This window comes from Colletotrichum gloeosporioides, assembly GCF_011800055.1.
Source record: "Colletotrichum gloeosporioides strain Lc1 chromosome Unknown consensus_74, whole genome shotgun sequence".
Lineage (NCBI taxonomy): Eukaryota > Fungi > Ascomycota > Sordariomycetes > Glomerellales > Glomerellaceae > Colletotrichum > Colletotrichum gloeosporioides.
In genome coordinates this window covers 632,949-648,465 of record NW_025544719.1, presented here as the reverse complement: position 1 = coordinate 648,465, position 15,517 = coordinate 632,949, and the positions used below count along the sequence as shown (strand labels likewise).

Below are 15,517 nucleotides of genomic sequence, written 5' to 3'. Positions count from 1 at the left end.
GTGTCGTGGCGGCGGGGCCGGTAGGTAAGGTTCCCAGCAGCGAAAGAGGGGCTATGCCATTTCGCAGCATCTCGCATCACGTCCGTCGCAGCGGAGTGAGGCAGCCAAGACTCGGTCGCAGCTCAAGCAAAAGCCCGGAGGGAAGATGGGCGGGGGGGAGACAGCGGCCCCGATCACATACATAGCGCGAGCGATGGAAGGCAAATGGCGACGGGGCCGCTGGTTCTTTTCGCGGCCGAGGACAGGACCCCTACAGCTCCATCCATGACCGTGTCTCCCGACGCTCCGTTCCAGAAGTTGCTAGGTGCTGTTTTGTTTGGTTTCCACTGAATCCAGTCGGGCCAAATCAAAATCAAATCAGTCAGAATAGCAGGCGAAAGCTAAGGAGGTGTGCTGTGAGCCACAGCCTCATCGCCTCCTTCCAGGGCTCCCTCCCTCCCTACCTAAGGTACATGTATGGATGGAAGGTCCATATCATAAAAGAACCTTAGACCGGCTGCCGCGGAGGGGCGCCATTGGTTCGTGTCCATACGTAGGCACTATCCCGTACAAGCCACGAGGGTACCGATCTACCTGGACCTTAACTGCGTTTAAAACTGAAGACGTAATCCCGGTCTCCCGCGCCAGCTCAAATACCCAACCTATTGCGCCTCCATTACACACCTGACACTTGACACCCCGTCCTCTTTTTCCCTCTTTCCCATCCAAAACCGAAAAAGAACCCTTCCTTTAAGCCTTGGTTCCTCCCCCGAAAGCTTAAAGCTCGCCTCTAACTTTTCTTCCCGCCTGCGACATCAGACATCCATCCTCGACCTCATACACACACACATACAATCACAGACGACACATCGCAGTCGCAAATCAAAGCCTTCAGTACACATGGCCGACAACTTCGCTCCCCCGCCCGGCCCCCCGCCTCCCAAGGCCCCAGAAGTCCCTCCCGGTTGGACCGCCCGCTGGAACGACCAGTACAAAGAATGGTTCGTCCTCAATCCCCTCAAAACGAAGCAAACCACGCCAAACTAACCCCGCGCCTATCACCAGGTTCTACGTAAACCTCCACACAAAGCAGTCCCAATGGGAAAAGCCCACCGAACCAGCCCTGCCCCCTCCCCCTCCTCCCCAGGACGGTGAGCACCCAGACGGCCCTCCTCCGGGCTACGCCCCGAGACCGGGCGACGGCCCCGCGCCACACCCCGTCGACGCGAAGCCGAACCCCTACGAGAACCACAGCGCGACCCCGCAACCACCCGGCGGCGCCGGCGGCCCCTCTAACGCCATGTCAGAAGACGAGCGCCTCGCCCGCCAGCTCCAGGCCGAGGAGGACCAGCGCAACCGCGGCTCCCACTCCCCCATGCCCCCCGGCTACGGCCTGCAGCAGCAACAGCACCAGCAGCCGCAGTCCCCCTTCCCCGAGCAGCTGCCCCCGCGCGTGCAGGAGCGCGGCAAGAGCGGCGGCTTCCTCGGCAAGCTGCTGGGCAAGACCAAGACCGGGAGCAGCAGCCAGGGACAGTACGGCGGCGCCGGAGGCTACCCGCCCCAGCAGCCGCAGTACGGGGGGTACCCCCAACAAGGAGGCTACCCGCCCCAGCAGGGAGGCTACTATCCCCCTCAGCAGGGCGGCTACTACCCCCCGCAACAGCCGCAATACGGAGGCTACGGCGGCGGCGGGTACCCGATGCAGCAGCAGGGCTACGGGGGTTACGGCCGCGGACAGGCAATGGCTGGCGGCAAGAGGCCCGGCGGCGGCGGTATGGGCATGGCCGGTGGTCTGGCTCTCGGTGCCGGCGCCGGTCTGCTTGGTGGCGCGCTGCTTGCGGACCACATTAATGACGAGCAGCACGAGGCATACGCTGAGGGATACAGTAAGTTCTAGCCCCTTCACGCCTTTGAGAACCACTCACTGACGATGGTGTAGATGACGGTAATAACAATGATGATTTCGGCGGTGGTGATGACTTTGGCGGAGACGATTTTGGTGGTGACTTCTAAAAGATCAGACCAGAGTGGTGTCTCTCTGGATGGATTGGGAGGGGGGCCAGGATACAGAAATCTTGCATGGTAATAGCTTGGTTTTCTTGATGACTCTGATATGAGACGGCTGGCATAGTTCTACATTCATATGTTCATAATATGTTGCATGTTTTTTTGCCCTGGGTAAAGTAATCTTACCCGTATGCGGAACTTCTGCAAGGATTTTTAAAGTCAGCGGCCATTATATGCCATGGACCCAAGTTCAAAACCCATTGACCAGTCAATCAAAGTGCCAGGGCGTCGGCCAGGACAACAACTAGATCAGATGACCAGTCTCAGATAAAGATCCATAGGTATCAATGTATAAAGGAAATACTCCTATCCCATCTCTTTGTCACTGTTGCCAGCGTTTTCGGAAGTCTTGCGGTCTTCCTCTCCTCATAACCTCCCTCCCCTCTCCGTGTAGTAAACCACTACCTCCGCACGCCCTTCTCCTTCTTGCCGCTACCGCCGCCGCCGCCGCCGCTCGACGGAGCAGGCGCAGAACCCTCGCTCTTCTTCTCACCGCCCGATCCCGCAAGGAAGGCGGCCATGTCGAAGTTGCCCATGGGGTTCGCACCCGGCTGACCGCCACCGCCGCCGAGGAGGGAGTTCATGGGGTTGCTCTTCTGGCGCTCTTCGAACTCGGCGCGCATCTCGGGGTCCACTGCAGGTTTGCCTCCGTTAGTGATTTCTGTCCGTGAAGATGTGTCATCAATTGGGCGTGAACGTACTGTTGTCCATGAGGTAGGGCATGCCGATAAAGATTCCCATGCTGACGAGACCCAGGAGGATCATGGGGTTCTTGAGGATGGTGAAGACGGAGACTGCGGGCATTTCTCATGGTTAGCCTTTTTGCTTTGCTTTCTTCGGGGGAAACCTGAGAGAAAACGTACACTTGCTCCTCTCGACAAAGTAGTTCTTGCCACCCAGGACCCGCACCTCAAAGCCCTTGGCGCCGTTCTCGAACTCCTTGGAGGCGTACACTTCGCCCTTGTTGTCCCAGTCATTGCCGCGGTACGTCTCCCACGCGGCGAGGGTGCCGTCCTCGGCGACGTCGAGGCGCAGGGGCGCGAAGGCGTGCGTTGCGCAGTGGACGTCGACGAGATAGGACCCGGGCGCCGTGACGTTGTTGAAGACGAAGGTGTTTTGTACGGAGAGCGGCGCGGTGAGCGAGGCACCGAGGGCAGAGAGGCTCGCACGGGTCGAAGGCGGGAGGGTGTACGGGTTCGGGAGGGCCGGGGAGGAAGGGATCTGGAGGGTCAGGGAGGCGGCGAGCGCTGTCGGGAGGTAGAGGAGGGATTGGAGGCGCATTTTGGCGGGTTTTTGGTGGTGATGCGGTGGGAGGTTCTTCGGGTTGTTTGCTGCCTTTCGTATCGTTGGTATAGAGTGACGGAAGGACAGGAGAGTAGAAAAAATCGCGAGGAGGTCAGAGGAGGGGCAGCAGTTCGCAAGGCCGGAGGAGGGGGAGGGGAGGGATTTCTGAGGTTGAGGTCGGAGGTGCAGGTGGAAAGGCGGACGAGGATTGAAGCTTGAGGATGTATGTTGGATGGGACCCCAGCGGGTAGGTGGTGTGTGGTGGTGGTGGGTACCCTTGCTTCCTGGGGAATGAACGGTGGCCAATCACGACGATCCCGTGGCTTTTTTCATCGTCGTCTATCGCGGGCTGGACTTTCACATTCTTGAAGCTTGTGTCTTTTGGAGAACGGGTGGAGGGCGAGCTAAGGTCTGTCGATCGCTGTCTATTTACCGCAAGCTCTAGCTGGAGGATTTCCTGCTTGGATATGGCGGGAATTTTGTGGCGTTGCGGCGGTTAGATTGTCAAATGCCCGCGGGGTCTTAGTTGCTACAGGAAGTGAGTTGCCACGCCCGGGAGTCTCCCCTCTGCCTTGCTCCCCGTTCACTCGGAACATGAGGTGTCTATGGCGACGACAATCCTGTTTCAAGAGGGAGAATTTCTCCTATTTTGCCTTGTTACGAAGAATGCGGAATGGTGCCATGTTTCAAACGACAGAGATTACGTTGCTTTTTCTACGGGTATTCTTCATACAATTCATCCAGTACAACAACGTTGGGTATCCAAAATGCTCCCCTTTTTTTTTCGCAGGAGGCACGCTATGCTTCGCCTTTTTGGTGTTAGAGCATCACACCTACGGCGCCAAGGGTGCGTCGTCCTTCTTCGTCTCCGCGGCGTCCGCAACCTTGCCGTCCTTGGTGGCCGCCGCGGCGTTCTTGAAGGACTGCTCAAAGTCGGCGATGATGTCGTCGATGTGCTCCGTGCCGACCGAGATGCGGATGAGGTCCTGCGGGGCGGATCGTTAGCACTGAACTTGTCGGCCTTTGTAGCATATGAAGGACTAACCTCGCTGACACCCGAGGTGATCTTCTCCTCGTCGGAGAGCTGCTCGTGGGTGGTCGTCCAGGGGCTGCGGCGTGTCAGTCTTCATCTTCCATGGTAAGTGTCGCGCGATGGCAACTCACTGGATAGCCAACGTCTTGGAGTCGCCAACGTTGGCCAGGTTCGAAATCAGCTTGAACCCGTCGACAACCTGGCTACCGGCGCTGCCGCCGCCCTTGACGCCGAAGCTGAGAACACCGCCGAAGCCGCGCTTCAGGTACTTCTTGGCCGTCTCGTGGTACGGGTGGCTCTCGAGACCCGGGTACGAGACCCAGCTGACGTACTGGCTGGCCTCGAGCCACTTGGCGAGGGCGAGGGCGTTCTGCGCGTGGCGCTCGGCGCGGAGGGACAGGGTCTCGATGCCGATGATGAGCTGCTGGGCGGCGAAGGGGTTCAGTGAGGCGCCGAGGTCGCGCAGGATCTCGACGCGGGCGCGGATGATGAAGGTGATGGGGCCGAAGGTCTCCCAGAACTTGAGGCCGTGGTAGCCGTCCGAAGGCTCCGTCATCTGCGGGAAGCGGCCGTTGTCCCACTTGAACTTACCGCTGTCGACGATGACGCCGCCGATGGTGGTGCCGTGGCCGCCGATCCACTTGGTGGCGGAGTGGACGACGATGTCGGCGCCGTGCTCGATGGGGCGGATGAAGTAGCCTCCCGCGCCAAAGGTGTTGTCGACCTTTGCATCGCCAGGTTAGTTCTCTGGGCTCTTTCGCAGTGAGGGTGATGACTTACAATCACGGGAACGCCCTTCTCGTGCGCAACCTTGGCGATCGCCTCCAGGTCGGGAACGTTGTACTTGGGGTTTCCGATGCTCTCAACGTAGACGGCCTTGGTCTTCTCGTCGATCGCGGCGGCAATGTCCTCGACACGGTCACCGTCGACGAACTTCGTGTGGATGCCGAGGCGCGGGAGGAAGACCTTGAACTGGTTGTAGGTGCCGCCGTAGAGGAGAGAGGTAGAGACGATGTTGTCGCCGGCGTGGGCGAGGGCGTTGATTGCAATAAACTGTGCGGCCTGTCCTGAAGAAGTGGCCAGGGCGGCAACACCACCCTCGAGGGCCGCGATGCGCTTCTCAAAGACATCGACGGTGGGCTGGGAGGGGAGCTTGTCAGAGCGGTCGTCATTGGGGCTAGAACAGGAACAAGGCGCGACGTACGTTCATGATACGGCTGTAGATGTTGCCAAACTCCTTGAGGCCAAAGAGCCTCGCGCCGTGGGCGGAATCATTGAAAGTAAAGCTCTACATCGCGATTGACGTTAGCTGTGCGAAGCTTTACAGACCTGCTCGTCGCTGGGGGTACGAACAGTTGTTGCGTAGATTGGGACGGCGCGTGAGTTGGTCGCGGGATCCGGCTCCTGGCTGTGTGTAGTTCGTCCGTCAGTATCGATAGCTCCAGAGCTTAAACATCAGGTAGCTGAGTCTGCAGGGAAGACATCGACGTACCCCGCATGGAGCTGGAGAGTCTCAAAGTTCTTGCTCAATTCGTCGGCCATGGTTACTTCTGTTCTGTGAAGGGTGTGGGAGGATGAGTACGTAGGAGGAGGGGAAGAGAAACTTTCTGGAGCCAGTGTGTCTCGTTAAAAAAGCAACGGCGGCAGCTTTTCAGAGACACGACAGGGCCGGCAACGGAGACAGGACCAGAGCAACGATAGACGGGGCACCGATTACCCGAATAGACTGGGAGGGCTGGGCTACGATGATGCCATTGAGGGGAGATCACACCATAGGTTGGTCTGTTTACATACAATATTGACCTCTACCGATGAATCTTCTTACTCTTTGCGCAAGAGGGAATGACATGGGGTAGGTACTTACACCCCCTTGTCGGGCCCTCCAATTGCTGCTCTTTTCCCAGACGAGGTAGCAGCCGGTAGCTTGGGTGCCCCATCAGAGCTCAACCATTGCTTGGGAAAAATCAATTGGTCATTTGCTGCTATCGCAATTGGGGGTGCTGGGCGCAACGAAAAAGTATCCCGCGCAAAGGCGAGGGTGATGTTGAACGGGGCCGGTTTAGGCAAAGGCCTGTGGGGTTTGGCCAGAGCACGCAATCGACGCTCAAATGTCACTTTGCGGGGCAGAAGGCAGGGGTCGCGCTCCCACTGAGGGGCTTTCGCCCACACGCTGGAGAAAGTTTGGGTTTGCTCACCGGCCGCGGAGGTTCTCGTGGTGGGTGAGCGTGGTGGGTGAGCGTGGCTGACCGAGCTGTTCATGCAGATTGTGTCTGGAAGAGCGAGGTCAGATGTGATCATTGTGGCTGTCTTATGTTGGAGTACGAGAGCATGATGCGGTCCGATGTTTGCATACGGGTGCTTCGTGTCTTTTTGCGGCTCGTCCCGCCTGAGGGCTTCTGGAGACTGAGCGATCCGGCGACTTGACAACGATCGTGTCCGGTCACCGGCTACCGCAGTGGATCCACGATGCCGCGATGCGGTTGTCGGTCGGTGGCTCGGTGGGTGTTGTCGTGGAAGAACGCCTCCCCACAATAGCTTCCTAGCCTGCCCCGAGTTCCTCCAGTGGGATAATGGGATTTGATCTTCTATTCCGGCGGAAAAAAAAAAAAAAAAAAGTTGGGTCACCGGGGTTGGCTTCGCATTGCCTTCGTTTTTAAGTCTTAGGATGAGGTCTTTAGTAGGGCTGATTCAGGACACGTCTTCAAGTCGGGCAATCATGCACGAAGACGAGGTATGACAGGCCTGGACAAAAAGAACAGCTGACACCGTTCCCCTGGAATAGGCTATCAGGGTCACTGGCAGAAAAACGTTCCTTCTCCTGAACGATCTACGCGCTGCCCGGCGATGATGCTTGCGAGGCATGAGAATGTAGACAACGTCAATAACGTGCATTGGTGTTCGTCCGCTCAGCCACCGATTGTCGGGATTCTTCCAAGCGCCCCCACAAGCCCACCGTTGCACTGCAGATGGGTCTGCAGCAACAGGCCGGCCAATTAGACTTCGGTCATTGCAATAGCCGCTGGCTACCCTGTCAGGTTGTTGACGTTGATCCCTTTTACATCGACTATTCGATAAGTTAGACATAGTAAGAGGTGATAACTTTAGCGGCTATAGACAATGACCCCTCAGTCTAACCATTGGCATTATGATGGCCTTGGCTTTCACTGGCCGAGCAAAACACACTCAAGATCGGAAAAATGGGAAGGAATGAATACAGGCCGGAGCCAGAATAGTAATAGTAGCATCTACGTCCTTGTCGAATCGATAGCCAACCCAAAAAAAAAAACCAAGTATATCCATCCGGGTCGCACATAATTTTCCCAATAAAGTGTCGTGCTGTGACACATAAAAGTTCTTCTCCTGAACCCCAGTCCGAGTGTAGCCCGTCATCTAGACAAGGCTCACTTCACTAAATCCCGGGCCGTAGATGCGCTTCTGATCGGTTTCCCAAATTTGCTTGCGATCGCTCTTCCGGTCCCACGATGGCATCCTCTTTGCTCTGATCAGCTCGACGGACGCCTCACGCCTGGCCTCTGCCAGGGCGACGTGATTAAACTTGAAGGAGTCTGAGTAGTACTTTACGCAGACTCCTTCATTTGAGGAGGGGGGCCAGCGGCGGTGGGCTTGCGGAACCCCGACTTGAAGACGTCCTTTACCATCAGCAGCGCGGTGACGGACCACAGGGCGAACTGGAGGGAAGCGAGGACGGTGTCGGCACGGGCAGCGGCGCAGACGGCTCCACGGCAGAAGAGAAGCTTGCTGAGGAAGACGGCGAGGGCAATGAAGCCAGCGAAGTAGAACAGAACGTTCAGGAGCTCGAAGGCAACAGCGCCCCAGGGGTGAGAAGCTGCCAGAGGTGTTAATTTGAGTGTGACCCCCTTTTTCTGTGTAAGTGAACTTTACCTCTGGGAGCGAACTTGGGGACGACCTCGAGGTAGGCAATCGAGATGAAAGACCAGAGAGGGACGAAGACCAGGAAGTTGATCTGAGAAGGCGACGATGTCATCGTGTCCATGTTGTACCAGTTGGCGACTACACGCACACAGTCAGCTCTTTTAGTTCCAGCCACAACAGCCACCACTGTTCCATCACGTACCATAGGCCGAGAGACCCAGAATCACCAACGAGAAGACACCCTGAACAATGCGGAGAGGAAGAATGAGACCCATCTTGTCGGAATTCGTTATCGTTTCGTTGAAGTAGAGTCGTAGGTATCGTTAGGAAAAGGGTAGTAGAGAAAGAAGGGAAAGATAAAAATGGTATAGTTGTAAAATCTAAGCTGCCCCCAGTGCGCTGTTCAAGAAGAGAAGTAGGTTGTGTGAAATAGAGAGAGAGTGTGGAAACGGTCAAGCGGGAAAAGCACCAAGAAAAGGCAACGCAGCATGAAAGAGGGGAAATCAGTTATGCTTTTGTATGGACAGGCAGTCCCATCTTGCTCCCTGTCTGGGTGTTTGAGAGGCGGGACATGTAGTCGCGGCTCTAGTCATCACTGGACGCCCAAGGGTCGGGTTCTCGCTGGGCAATGCACGGCCTGAGACTTTTGAAATGCATCTGAAACGGGACTCCCCTGGACCGTCGCCATGCACTGCGAGAGAACAAGATGGTGTGTAGCAGGGTTCCCAGGCTAGCGCCGGCAGCCAATCCTGCTGCAGGAAGCAACAGAGCCTCCCTTCGAGGGCCGGACTACGGCTTGGCGCGAGGCAGTTGGTTGGACGCTGGTCTTGAAGAGGTGCTCGCAGGCCTCGTGGCGGACTCGTACGTGGTATCGTAACCTCCGTATCCACGTAGTGTATCTGGGTTACACTACCGTTTTTTGATGGAGACGTGCGCAATACGCTTACAACCCACACATGTCGGACGACAAGAGCAGCACCTCTGACTTTTTTGGCGGGGATGATCGGCGATGCGAGGACGCGATGCGGCGCAAGAGCGGCTACGTCTGCGTACGGAATAGAGGAGACGATGTGCAGCAAGGGCGGGATTGGGCCGGCCAAAAGCGTCAGCAAAGAAGCCGAATTAACCTTGCATGGCCTGTTCGTGAGTTGCTTGCGCCTTCTGAGCAGAAGTAGTTCGTTCCTCTTGCCATACTTTGCATCGGCAGCACACTCCGCGATGGTGTGCTGCGGATGAAGGACCGCGAACTTGGGGCGGATTCAGAGGGCTGAAGCGAGTGATGTTCAGATTGAGAAACGCGGGCAGCGAGAGAGATTCCCATCCCAGAGACAGAGGCAGGCTGCAAGTGTGCACGCAGTAAGGTAGTGCTGTCTGCATTCTGCACGCTAGAGCGCCAGAATGGTATCCTCGTCGGTCGGAGGGTTTGAAGCTGAAGACCAGCGAGTCTCAAGATGCCAAGCATGATTCGTCCGGGACCCAGCATGTGTCACCGAACTTTCGACGACAACCATCTCGTATTGTGGGCGTTGAAACAAACAAGACTAGCAGAGGGTACTGGTGATCTCGAGATAAGGCAGTAGGTCATGCTTGCGACGACAAGGTGCAAGTACAAACTCGACCAAGGTAAGGTGTGTTAGGGGAAGAAATGTCCGAACGGGCCATGTTTCCTCGCTGCCAGGTCCACCCCCCTTTGGCCAAGGGCCTAAAGGAAGCGGATTCGCAGAGGCGGGCGGGTTGTGGGCTGTCAACCCTGTCAGGCGCGTCCGGGGCAGCAGGGAAGAAGCCAAGACAAACATGCGAAGAGGGTGGAAGGCTGCGAAGAAATCGAAGGGGCCTGCCTGTTGGCGACGCAATAGCTCCGAGGATTCAGGAGATGCTGCTTAGTTGTTGCCGTGGTGTGTGTTTGGTGGTTTGGTGGGATCGTCGCCCCAACGCACGGCGGACGTTACACCGCCAAGGGTGCCGCCCAAGTTTCCCACGCTCGCTTCTGCCCGCTGCTTCTTAAAAAAGCTTTTGAGACGCCGCACAAGACTCCCAGTCTCAGTCCGATACTCAGATCGCCAAGGAACCTCCCTCGACGTCGATTCTTCTTCCCTTTTTGCCTGGCTGGCTTCTTCCGCTGCTTACACATACCAGACACTGGCTAGAGCCTCCTTTCTGACTCCCTTCCAAGACCATTCCCCAGCCGTGTCACGACTCGTTGCAACAGCGGCTCTGTCTGCCGACTTGGCCAGCCCCGACATTGCAACTCTGCCAAAGCTTCGCCTCACCATTCAACATGTCAAACGGTCTTGGGAATTGCTTAGCATGCACGCTCTCCGCCCATCGTCCACCCCTGATACCGATTGTATGGGGTTTCTCAACCGAAGCGCAAAAGTATTGGCATTCCTCGGACTTGCTCTCCAAAGTCTTGGCCACTGCCGGAGCGTCCACTTCTGCCACCCGTAGAGCCTCAACGCAGCACTCGAGCTCTTGGCACCTGGTCTAGAGTCTGCCTTGCGGCTGCAGCTGCTGCAGCGAAGTCTTTGTGATGCATTGCAGACGAGTGGGTTCGGTCTGCCCAGAACTGCTTCGTGCTCATGTTGCCAACCGAAAAGAGCCCAGCTCGATATCCGAAAAAGTTTCGCGAAGTATGCCATTACCTGCTCCCACCGTTTCAATATCACCTGAATCGGAGCAACACGCAAAAGGAAACGAGAAAAGCTTCCACGGAGATTTACCGCTACCGCATACCATACTATGGCAGCCCTGGCCTGGCAAGGCCAACCGTCAGCCTGACATGTCTGGTTTTTCCCGCCATGCCCCTCCCTTCTTTGGCACGGGACCCCGACTCTAGGTGTTTCCGACTTTTGGCAGAAAACTGGCCGGCCGAAGAGAACAGCTGGCCTACGCTGTGTCATCCCGAGGCGCTCACGAGTCATCCCAGGCCTGAGGCTCAGCGCGTATGCATCAATACCTATCACTTCCTGATCAGACGCTATCCAAAACGCCGACACTTGTCTACTGTTTCTTCTTCGCCGTCACAACCGCTATCGACGTATCACAGCCATCTGTCGCCGCTGATAGTCCACGTCGGAGCGAAGTCGGCACAGCGTACAAGAGTGCAGCCGCTCCCGTTTGAGGTTGCTGCTGATGGCGCAGTCGTGGATCGCTCCATGTATATGAAGAGCTGTCGCGTCCGCGGGCGATGACGACTCTGCTGAGGACGTCGTTTTGCTGTCGTTTGGCACTTGCGCATGACTGTCAAAGTCACACATCACGGCATGCTTTTGCCAGCCGACTTATCCATTGATGAGCCAAGCAGCTCTAATTCGGTTTGGACGAAGATGAAGAACGTGGCCAATCGGTGCAGCCATGTGTGGCCAGCCAAGGTGAGTAATGCCATTGGCTGAAAAGCGAGCGCAAATCAGCATCCAAAATGTGCCTCAACATGGACATCGTCTTCCGTGCATTCCACCCGGAGGACGGCCAATGACCAGCCGCAAGCCACTTTCAACAGCATTCAAATGGCCTCCACGAGACGCAGATCAAGCCGCACGCGCACCGTCAAGGCGGGATTGAGGCAGTTGGAGCCCGGCCTTTTCGGTCTGTTCGGGTACGGCGTCCAATGGCCTCCGCCCGGAATCAGATAGGTGAACTTGGCCGGCATGACGGGCTGCACCTGGCATGTGACAGGCGACGCTAGTCAGTGAGTGCTTCTTAGAGAGCTACCGCGGCACTGTTAGCGCACGTAGGTTGGCTTGATCTCGTCATGGAGATTTGGTCAGTGAGGTTCAGTGTTGCAGACATAGGAATTTCTGCGTGCTCCAACATCAATGCCGTGAGAGATGGCAAAGTCGACAATTCGGCTTCCTCGGCCCAGGTGTTGAGTAAACGGGATTTGGACAAGCCCGACGAACGGAGACGGACAAGACAGACGCGCAGGCGGGGATCGGCTTGTCACAATCTCTCGTTAAATGACGGGCTCCCCATTTACTGGCGGTGCGGCCCCGCCAAATGCGAATAGCCGCGATGGTCGTTATTCAGCGCCCTGCGACGTTGTATTCGATAATGCGATATTAACCCATTAAAGTGCATGGGGACGCTGCATGATAGCTGTTGCGCCCAGCTCCTGTGCAAGCCAGCATCTATTGTGATAATTCAAGTAATGAAGGCTGTGTTGTGTTGGATCGCCTCGAACCTGTCTCCGAGAATATGTCCTGCATGTCTAGATGCTTTCCACTGCGTACCAACGCGCATGTACAGACCCAACAGCAGCGCGTCAACCCACGTGGACACTTCACTGTGAGGTCATCACGGGTCGTCGTCCCCATTTTTTCTGAATGTCCGACCCAGCACCCCAGCTTCAGCTCCCAGTGCCTCCGCTGCGGCCTGCCAGCCCCGTGCTCTCCCCCAGCGCTCCAGCGCCCCCGCAAGCCACAAGAGGTCCAGCGCCCCCCTTGGCGGAATCCTGCGACCTATCAGGCGCTGTAGATGCCCCCTTAGTGCAGCATCGTCTGGGGTTACCGAGGGCCTTTGGGTCACCCTGGCCTTTCTAGGAACCTGTGCCTCGGTCCACGCTCTCAAACTCGGCCTCCTCCATTGGATTTCTCCCCAATTCTCTGCTCTATTGCTAGCTAGACACGACCTAGGGGAGCTTGCAGAACCGGAGGAACCTTGGTGCTGCTAAGAATCGGCTTCTTTTACTGTGTGCCAAAGCCTAGAACGGGACAAGACAGGTCCCCCCCTCCTTGGTCTCAACTCTCCTGCTCGGCGCCTTTAACCTTTTCGTCTCTTCCCATCTTCAACTCTTTTTTTGCTTTCCACCTCCTCCCTGCCTCGACCTGCCTACGTCGTCTTCACGTGTGATTGCTTCATCTAAGAAGGATCCCAAGGGCCAGAAATTCCATCCTTTCTGATACCGCGTTTCGCCAAACCGTCCATCTCCACGAACTGGCAGCCAGCTCCTAGCGGATCGACGCACCGCGTAAGCACCGAATTGCTACCAACCACAACCAACACTACCACAGATAGCAAACATCCGCTGCGAAGATGGCTCCGAAAGACACCGCCGCATACATACAGGAGCTGGCCACTCCGCCGCCGCCCGGCTCCCCCTACGGAGTGCCCGTCCCGGGCACCGCGAAGGAAGGCCGCAGCGCCATTTACCGTCACTGGCGTTTCCGCGACGGCCCTCTCCTGTCCACCTTCGACCCCGCGATCCAGACTGTTCACGATTTGTTTGAAGATTCCGCACGAAGGCGCCCAAATGCGAAGTGCTTGGGTCACCGGGCCTGGAACCCGGCGACAAAGGACTGGGAGAACAAGTACACTTGGATCACCTATGCCGAGGTTGCCGAGCGTCGCAAGAACTTTGGTGCTGGTCTCGTAGAGATTCACAACAGAGTTGGTATTACTAACGACAACTACGGTGTCGGTTTGTGGTCGCAGAACCGCCCAGAATGGCACATTACCGGTACGGGAATTGAGCGATTGGTTGCCAAGCTTGTATGCTGACTCTAGAAATCGCAGATCTTGGCGCTGCGTCCCAGTCCCTTTTCACCGTCTCACTGTACGAAACTCTCGGCCCCGACACGACAGAATATATCATCAACCACGCGAGTCTGGCCTGTGTCGTCACCTCCCTGCCGCACATCCCGGTTCTGCTGAAGCTCGCCCCGCGCCTGCCTTCCCTCAAGCTCATTGTCTGCCTCGACTCGCTCGACGATGGTGAGCAGGCCGGCTACTCGAAGCTGTCTGTCCTGAACGGCATCGCTGCCGAACATGGCATTCAGATCTACTCCATGGCCGGAGTTGAGGACATTGGTGCCAAGTCTGGCCGACCCATGCACCCCCCTCGCGCAAACAACTTGGTCACCATCAACTACACCTCCGGAACGACAGGCATGCCCAAGGGTGTCGTCTTGACTCACGGCAACGCTGTCTCTGCTCTTTCGGCCGCCAGATCTTCCGGAACTGTGACCTACAAAGATGTGCACATTTCTTACCTGCCCTTGGCGCACATTTACGGAAGAATGATTGACCAAACGGCTCTCGCTGAGGGTGCATGCATTGGCTTTTTCCGCGGCGACATTGTCGGTTTGGTTGACGACATGAAGATCCTCGAGCCCACGGGATTCATGTCCGTCCCCCGTCTCTACAACCGCTTCAACTCGGCCATCCGAGCTGCAACGATCGACGCCGATGGCATCAAGGGATCCCTGTCTCGCCAGGTCATCAGCACCAAGAAGGCCAACATGAAGCAGCCTGTCGGCAAGGCAAGCAACACTCACTTCCTGTACGACCGCATCTGGACTCCCAAGGTCCGCGCTGCTGTCGGCCTGAAGAAGGTGCACAGCATGGTCAGCGGCAGTGCGCAATTGGACCCTGATGTGCATGAGTTCTTGCGGGCCGCCTTTGGCAACAACTTTGTGCAGGGATATGGCCTGACGGAGTCATATGCCGTCTCGACTGTTCAGCTGAAGGGCGACTACACCTTGGGCAACATTGGGCCGCCAGCAGCATGCAACGAGGTCTGCCTCGAGTCCGTCCCTGACTTGGAGTACCTCGTCACCGACAAGCCCTACCCGCGTGGCGAGATTCTCCTCCGCGGCCCCGGTATCTTCCAGGAATACTACAAGAACGCGGAGGAGACCGAGAAGGCCATCGATGCCGATGGCTGGTTCCACACTGGTGATATTGCCGAGGTCGACAACATGGGACGCTTCAAGATTGTCGATCGCAAGAAGAACGTTCTCAAGCTGTCGCAAGGAGAGTACATCTCTCCTGAGCGCATCGAGAACGTCTACCTGGGCAGCAGCAACTTGCTTACCATGGCCTACGTTCACGGTGACCCGGCCCAGTCTACCCTGGTCGCCGTCTTCGGCATTGACCCGGAGACCTTTGCGCCGTTTGCTAGCAAGGTCCTCAAGAAGACGGTTGACAAGACGGACCTCACGGCTCTCAAGGTCGCTGCGAATGACGCCAAGGTCAAGAAGGTCTTGCTCGCCGAGCTGGACAAGATTGGCAAGAAGCACAAGTTCAACAGCTACGAGCGCGTGCGCAACGTGTACCTTGCCATCGACCCTTTCAGCATCGAAAACGAGCTGTTGACTCCCACGTAAGTTGACCATATAGCAACGAACTATGTGCTTATGCTAATCACTTAAACAGTCTTAAGTTGAAGAGACCGCAGACCGCCAAGGCTTTCCGCACGCAAATCGACCAGATGTACGAGGAGATCAATGCGGAGCCTTCGACCAAGGCCAAGCTGTAGAGAGT

General features: G+C 56.8%; 5 protein-coding genes across 5 annotated transcripts; 2 read left to right on the top strand and 3 right to left on the bottom strand.

Annotated features, from left to right (window-relative positions):
* Nucleotides 1-879: 879 nt before the first annotated feature.
* Nucleotides 880-1,992, top strand: GCG54_00003531 (uncharacterized protein; the record flags this gene model as incomplete). Its single annotated transcript, XM_045403604.1, has 3 exons — nucleotides 880-980; nucleotides 1,045-1,865; nucleotides 1,919-1,992. The coding sequence occupies 3 exons, from the start codon at nucleotides 880-882 to the stop codon at nucleotides 1,990-1,992; spliced, it is 996 nt and encodes a 331-aa protein (XP_045259792.1).
* Nucleotides 1,993-2,447: 455 nt separating this feature from the next.
* On the bottom strand, nucleotides 2,448-3,327 carry GCG54_00003530 (ER membrane protein complex subunit 7; the record flags this gene model as incomplete). The annotated part of the gene is made up of 3 exons (XM_045403603.1): nucleotides 2,448-2,692; nucleotides 2,748-2,840; nucleotides 2,910-3,327. The coding sequence occupies 3 exons, from the start codon at nucleotides 3,325-3,327 to the stop codon at nucleotides 2,448-2,450; spliced, it is 756 nt and encodes a 251-aa protein (XP_045259791.1).
* Nucleotides 3,328-4,163: 836 nt separating this feature from the next.
* GCG54_00003529 (Homocysteine synthase) lies at nucleotides 4,164-5,905 on the bottom strand (the record flags this gene model as incomplete). The annotated part of the gene is made up of 7 exons (XM_045403602.1): nucleotides 4,164-4,316; nucleotides 4,376-4,439; nucleotides 4,495-5,087; nucleotides 5,144-5,503; nucleotides 5,568-5,651; nucleotides 5,693-5,771; nucleotides 5,856-5,905. 7 exons carry the CDS (start codon nucleotides 5,903-5,905, stop codon nucleotides 4,164-4,166), a joined length of 1,383 nt encoding a protein of 460 aa, XP_045259790.1.
* Nucleotides 5,906-7,941: 2,036 nt separating this feature from the next.
* Nucleotides 7,942-8,532, bottom strand: GCG54_00003528 (uncharacterized protein; the record flags this gene model as incomplete). Its single annotated transcript, XM_045403601.1, has 3 exons — nucleotides 7,942-8,210; nucleotides 8,267-8,395; nucleotides 8,460-8,532. 3 exons carry the CDS (start codon nucleotides 8,530-8,532, stop codon nucleotides 7,942-7,944), a joined length of 471 nt encoding a protein of 156 aa, XP_045259789.1.
* Nucleotides 8,533-13,288: 4,756 nt separating this feature from the next.
* On the top strand, nucleotides 13,289-15,512 carry GCG54_00003527 (Long chain acyl-CoA synthetase 7 peroxisomal; the record flags this gene model as incomplete). Its single annotated transcript, XM_045403600.1, has 3 exons — nucleotides 13,289-13,712; nucleotides 13,769-15,356; nucleotides 15,410-15,512. 3 exons carry the CDS (start codon nucleotides 13,289-13,291, stop codon nucleotides 15,510-15,512), a joined length of 2,115 nt encoding a protein of 704 aa, XP_045259788.1.
* Between the last annotated feature and the right edge of the window lie 5 nt (nucleotides 15,513-15,517).